The sequence below is a fragment of the Corylus avellana genome, chromosome ca8 (genome assembly GCF_901000735.1).
Source record: "Corylus avellana chromosome ca8, CavTom2PMs-1.0".
NCBI classification, from domain to species: domain Eukaryota; kingdom Viridiplantae; phylum Streptophyta; class Magnoliopsida; order Fagales; family Betulaceae; genus Corylus; species Corylus avellana.
In genome coordinates, this window is record NC_081548.1 from 18,220,178 (window position 1) to 18,226,684 (window position 6,507).

Below are 6,507 nucleotides of genomic sequence, written 5' to 3' on the forward strand. Positions count from 1 at the left end.
CAATCTCTAAAGTTTTAATTTTGGCAACCCACCGGCCCAAAGTTCCAAATTTTTGCAATTTAACCAATTATATCCAAAACTTTTCATATTACACCTAGTTTTTTTTATTTTTATGTTTTATAAAAAAAATAAAATTGAGTTGGCCATAGCCACCCCCCTTTGACCATCTGGCTATTTTTGCACTCCTAAATTTGTTCTTTTTTTTTTTAATTAAAAATAAAAATTAAGGACAATATGATGTAAAATGTGATTGGCCCTATATCTGGTTGCTCAAGTAAACATAAGATAATAAGAGTAAAAGAAATTGATCAGTAGCATCTGTTGCATGTTCTCCATTTCCCATCTTATCACTAAAGAAAAAAAATAGAACCATCTAAAATGCTAGGGGTGGAAAGGTGGGCGGTTATTAACTGCCTGCTAACCGCGCGCAATAACCGCTTTTGAAGGAGGTTAGGAAAAACTGTAAACCGCCTAGGTAGTTATAGTTAGCAGTTTTAGGTTTTGAAAAAACCGTTAACCTTTATGTATATTATATTTATCTATATAAAAATATATGAAACAATGTCATTTTTATATTTAAATACATATAAAAATATATAAAAATTTAGAAATGATGTCGTATGTAGTAGGGTATCATCATATTACTATAAAAACGACGTCTTTTTTTTTTTTTTTTTTAAATTTGAAACTTTTTAATTTTTTCTTTAAAAAGCGGTTAACGGTTATTAAGGTTATTAACCGCTAACCTAGGTAGTTAACCGCATAGGAGGGTAGCCATATTTAATTTCCATGAGTTAACAATACCTAATTCAATTTTTTAAAGCAAATGATCAATATATCTAACTTGTACACATCAAACAAAATCAATTGCTCGGGCAATAATACTGATTAGTAAAATAACCCATATATCATATATTTTAACCCTAATTCGTTAATTTTGTATGGGTTCGTTTCGAGTCTACATATTTAGTCAAAATTAACGGCCATAATTACACTTGGACTTGCAAATATTGATTTGGATATTGCTGGGAAGTTAAGTGTACGTGGGATAGTATGTGAACACACTGTATAGGAGGGGAAATCTGTCCAAGATGATGTAAGTGAAGACCATGACATATTAAGTCCAAGAATGACAAATTTAGTGGGAAAGATGGGGGGGTGGGGGGGCATCTTGAAACTTCGTCGTTCCAACGTATGATTGAGAACCCCACACATACACAAGTTTTTCCTATAAAACCCAGCTTAGCATTTGCTCATTTTTCAAGCTCACCCTTTGCCCACAACTTTTCCTTCCCTACTATTTACCTTTTCATTTTCTCAGTCAGTCTTTGCTCATCAACATTTCTCTCTCAGAGAGTCAGAGAAAGACTCATGGCTTCTTCTCTTCTTAGAACCACTTTTGTTCCTTCTTTCTACTCTCATCAAGATGCTCTATCTTTCCCAAGCTCTCTTGGTTTAAGCACTACTAGTACTGCTCCTCTGCCGGGGGAACTGAAGGTCCCTCTCTCTTTCTCCCTAAGTCTATTTGTAATTTGATTCATATTTTGAATATTTCTTTTCTGGGAAACAATCAAGAATTTTATTATGGGTTCCTTTGCTTTTTAACTCAAAGCAAAAAACAAGCTGTAAAAAAGTTTTACTGAGCAAGCTTGCACTTTTACATGAAGTGGTAGACAAAGCATGATTTGACAGTTTATTTTGTTTTCATTTGTTCAGTTCAATAGAGTGATAGTTGCTCAGGACAATAATGCAAGTGATGACCAGAGAGCCCCGGTGAACAGAGGCCACATAACCAGGCAGAATGGACAACACGTCACAAAGTGCCTTAATTTCTCAGGAGAGAAGCCCTCCACACCAACCCTTGACACCATAAACTACCCTATGCACATGAAGAATCTTTCCCTTGAGGTAAAAGTCTTCAAAATTATGCCCAATTTTCAGCAACTGTGAGAAAGTTTATGTAAGACCTACTTATGCAAATAATTTTTGGACCGTTCAACCGCAAACTTGGTCATGGGATTTTACAAAAACTTTGTCGCATTTGTTGTCTAGTTTTCTAACAATCTGAATAACAAAATTTATAGGAATCTCCATGAGAAACCGAAATTAGACAATGAAATTAATCATTTTTTATGTTATTTTAGGAACTGGAGGTGTTGGCCAATGAGATCCGAGAAGAGATTGTTTATACAGTGTCAAAGACAGGGGGACACCTAAGTTCAAGCCTAGGGGTGGCTGAGTTGACAGTTGCACTTCACCATGTTTTCAACGCTCCTGAAGATAAGATTATATGGGATGTTGGGCATCAGGTAATTAACCCATCAATACTTTTCATCCTTTTTTTTTTTTTAATTTAAATTTATTTATTTTTTATTTTATGTCTTATAGAACATGAATCAGAAAGAAATGATTGAACCTCAATATCAATTTCCAACTAACATTCTCACGAAATTTGTGTTCAAAACAGATGCCTATAGATTAGTTCCCAAAAAAAAAAAAAAAAAAAAAAAAAACTTCTATTAATGTCATTACAATTGGATCAACAGAAATTCTTGCTTATTGGATCAATTTGGGAATTTGCAGGCCTACCCACATAAGATATTAACCGGCCGGAGATCAAGAATGCATACAATTAGGCAGACTTGTGGGCTTGCTGGCTTCCCCAAGAGGGATGAGAGTGTATATGACGCCTTTGGAGCTGGCCATAGTTCAACTAGCATTTCTGCTGGCTTAGGTGCACCAAATTCTCAATTTTTTTTTTTTTTTTCCCAATTAGTGTTTGTTTAATCTTAGGCTATAGCTAAATATTTACAAATATTATTAACAACTTGCCTATGTGCAATGCCTTCCAGGAATGGCAGTTGGCAGGGACTTGCTGGGGAAGAAGAACCATGTAATTTCTGTTATAGGCGATGGGGCAATGACAGCCGGCCAGGCATATGAGGCAATGAACAATGCCGGTTACCTTGACACAAATCTTATCATCATTTTGAACGACAATGAACAAGTTTCCTTGCCCACTGCAACTCTCGACGGCCCTGCTCCGCCCGTTGGAGCTCTCAGCAGATCCCTAACCAGGCTACAAGCAAGTAGAAAGTTTCGCCAACTCCGCGAAGTAGCAAAGGTAAATCTTTTCAACATATCACACGTACTAACATGTTGCAATCGTTTCACGTGTTGGGTTTGTTTCGTGTTGAAAAATTGTTGGCTCGAATGAACAGGGCTTTACAAAGCAAATTGGAGGGCAAGCGCATGGAATTGCTGCTAAAGTTGATACCTATATGAGAGGGATGGTGGGTGGTGCTGGGGCATGTTTTTTTGAAGAACTTGGACTATACTATATTGGTCCAGTAGATGGTCATAATGTGGAAGATCTTGTGCATATTATGAAGAATGTCAAGGCCATGCCAGCTCCAGGGCCTGTTCTTATCCATGTCATCACAGAGAAAGGAAAAGGCTATGCTCCAGCTGAAGTTGCATCTGATAAAATGCATGGTGAATATCATTCTTAAAAGACACAAAAATGTGACATGTTTCCTTTTACAATTTAATGGTATAAAGGGTTTTTGTTCTATGTTTAGGTGTTGTGAAATTTGATCCCAAGTCAGGGAAACAGCTGAAGACCAAATCGGCTACTCGTTCATACACCCAGTACTTTGCAGAGTCCTTGATTGCAGAAGCCGAGAGAGATGATAAAATTGTAGCCATTCATGCTGCGATGGGAGGAGGCACAGGACTTAATTTATTCCAGAAGCAATTCCCTGATAGATGCTTTGATGTCGGAATAGCTGAGCAACATGCTGTTACCTTTGCTGCTGGCCTAGCTGCTGAAGGGCTAAAGCCCTTCTGCACTATATACTCTTCTTTTCTACAAAGAGGCTATGATCAGGTGAATAAAGTTATCCCTCAAATATTTGATTTCAAACCGGCTTACAAGAGAAGGCTTCCAAATTGCTTAGTGTTTGTGGATTTAATGCAGGTTGCTCATGATGTAGACCTACAAAGGCTTCCAGTTAGATTTGCTATTGACAGGGCAGGCCTTGTTGGAGCAGATGGTCCAACCCATTGTGGGGCCTTTGACACAACTTTCTTGGCTTGTTTACCTAACATGGTGGTCATGGCTCCTTCAAACGAAACTGAACTGATGCACATGGTGGCCACAGCTGCTGCCATTGATGACAGGCCTAGCTGCTTTAGGTACCCCAGAGGAAGTGGCATTGGTTCGATTCTTCCACCGAATAACAAAGGGACGCCATTGGAGGTACTTCAAATATAATGTCTCTGCTTCACACATGAAATATTTAATTGAAATGATGAGATCATATCGTTCTGTTATGTACTGTGCTAACTCAAACATTGGAAATTATAGGTTGGTAAGGGAAAGGTGCTAAGGCAGGGAAGCAGGGTGGCTATTTTGGGGTATGGCACAGTAGTACAAGGCTGTATGGCAGCAGCAGAGCTGCTTCAAGGGATTGGAATCTCAACAACTGTGGCTGATGCACGATTCTGCAAGCCTCTTGATGGAGATTTGATTAGACGTTTAGCTCAAGAGCATGAGGTCCTCATCACTGTGGAAGAAGGGTCTATAGGAGGATTCAGCTCTCATGTTTCCCACTTCTTGGGATTGAATGGATTACTTGATGGAAATCTCAAGGTAATTAACAAATATTCTTATGTTCTTTCTACTGATCCCTCAATCCTTGCATTTATGAGTTCTAGTTGGTTAATTATGGATATTATTTTGTGTGGGTGCAGTGGAGGGCTATGATGCTCCCTGACAGATATATTGAGCATGGTTCTCAGACAGACCAGATCGAAGCAGCAGGCCTTACTTCAAAGCATATTGCAGCTACTGTTTCTTCATTGATAGGGGAAAAGAGGGATGGCTTTCACCTTCTCAACGTATAGATAGATTCTTCCCAGACCAAAAGTTGTACTCTTGTATCTTATATGTGAGCTGCAGATAGAAACTACTCCTAAAATAAATGTATTCCTTGTTGGGGAATGACAAATATACAGATTTTTTTTTTTTTACTTCTTCTTTTTGTGCAAATCAAATTGGGAATTACAAGTTTTAGCACAAAAAATGCAGAAAAGTAAATCAAGCAACTCACAAGCAAGACACCAAATTTCTTTTACTTAAAAAATCCTCCAATGAGAAAGGCAAAAACCATGAGACCTAATTCAGTTAAAATTTTTGCTATGAACAATATGGGATTGCAAATATCTTGTCGATCTAGAACAATTTCTAGACGCTAACAACAAATCAAGAACTCATACATTCTTTTGTTACAACTTGAATTCATCACCCTAAGGTGGATTTCAACAAGAACAACAAAAATAGATAAGCAACGATCACCACCGGTCAATACAAAGCTCTCATCTTGAAGAATAAAATACTGAAATTTCAGTAAAAATCCATTGCTAAATTTTACAAAATGGTGTGGCGGAAATGAAGATTCGGCACTTGGTGGAGACTTGCGGGAGTTGGCTTTATACAAAGAACTTACCCAAAGCCTTACGGGCGGAGGGTATGGCATGTGCTGTTTATGTGGTTAATTATGTGCCTCTTAACCCGATAAACATGAAATCACCATATGAGCTAATGTTTAAAGAAAAGCCTAGTGTCAAGCACTTCAAGGCTTTTGGTTTCTATTTGTTATGTTCATGTGCCAGATGCAAAAAAAAAAAAAAAACCGCTAAATTGGATGCCAAGGCTCATAAATGCATTTTTATTGGCTATGATGGAAGGAAAAAAGGGTGGAAGTGCATGGATCCCGAGACCCATAAATTTTGTGTTTCTTGAGATGTTGTATTTGATGAAGTCTCCTCATTCTATAAGGCAGAAGGTGCTATTTTTGGAAGTACTAGTGCTAACACTAGTGTTCACAATCAGCCGCACACAGAAATCAATTTACCATTGTTGCCTAATGCTCCTATGCCATTAGATAGCTCTTTTTCTTCTTCTTCTTCTTTTTCACCTACGGGGGAGCAATCCAATAGGGGGAGTATTGTTGGTTGCCATGAGCTAGAAGGACAACAAGGTGATAAGGAAGTAGAAAATGTACCACCTCTTAGGAGATCTAAGAGGAAAGTGGTATTGCTGGCTCGGTATAGAGATGAAAATTTTGTAAGTATGCACTTGTGTTTTCTTGATAATCCAATTGATGATTGTAAACATTCTAGTTTTGATGAAGCTATAGGTGTTAAGGAGTAGGATGATGATATGAATGCTCTCATAAAAAAATCAAACATGGGATCTCGTGCCAAAGCCTAAGAAAGTGAAGTCTGTTACTTGCAAATTGGTTTACAAAGTAAAACGTAAGGCAAATGGAAGTGTTGATAGATACATGGCGAGTTGAATCTCTAAGAGAGATGCTTTGTATCATTTCTAGAAAATCACTTTAAGGGAGAGTGTTAAATTTTAAAGTATATTTTCTACTATCTATAGTTATTAATTTTCTTCATTTTGTTTTGAGTGATGTAGTGAGAAATTTATGTAAGTTT

At 37.5% G+C, this 6,507-nt stretch overlaps 1 protein-coding gene across 1 annotated transcript; it reads left to right on the top strand.

The window, feature by feature from the left end:
* Window positions 1-1,252: 1,252 nt before the first annotated feature.
* LOC132191130 (probable 1-deoxy-D-xylulose-5-phosphate synthase 2, chloroplastic) lies at window positions 1,253-5,028 on the top strand. The gene is made up of 10 exons (XM_059606145.1): window positions 1,253-1,497; window positions 1,717-1,908; window positions 2,145-2,309; window positions 2,584-2,734; window positions 2,853-3,124; window positions 3,222-3,495; window positions 3,582-3,889; window positions 3,980-4,261; window positions 4,370-4,654; window positions 4,756-5,028. The coding sequence occupies exons 1-10, from the start codon at window positions 1,372-1,374 to the stop codon at window positions 4,906-4,908; spliced, it is 2,208 nt and encodes a 735-aa protein (XP_059462128.1). The 5' UTR covers window positions 1,253-1,371; the 3' UTR covers window positions 4,909-5,028.
* The last annotated feature ends 1,479 nt before the right edge of the window (window positions 5,029-6,507 follow it).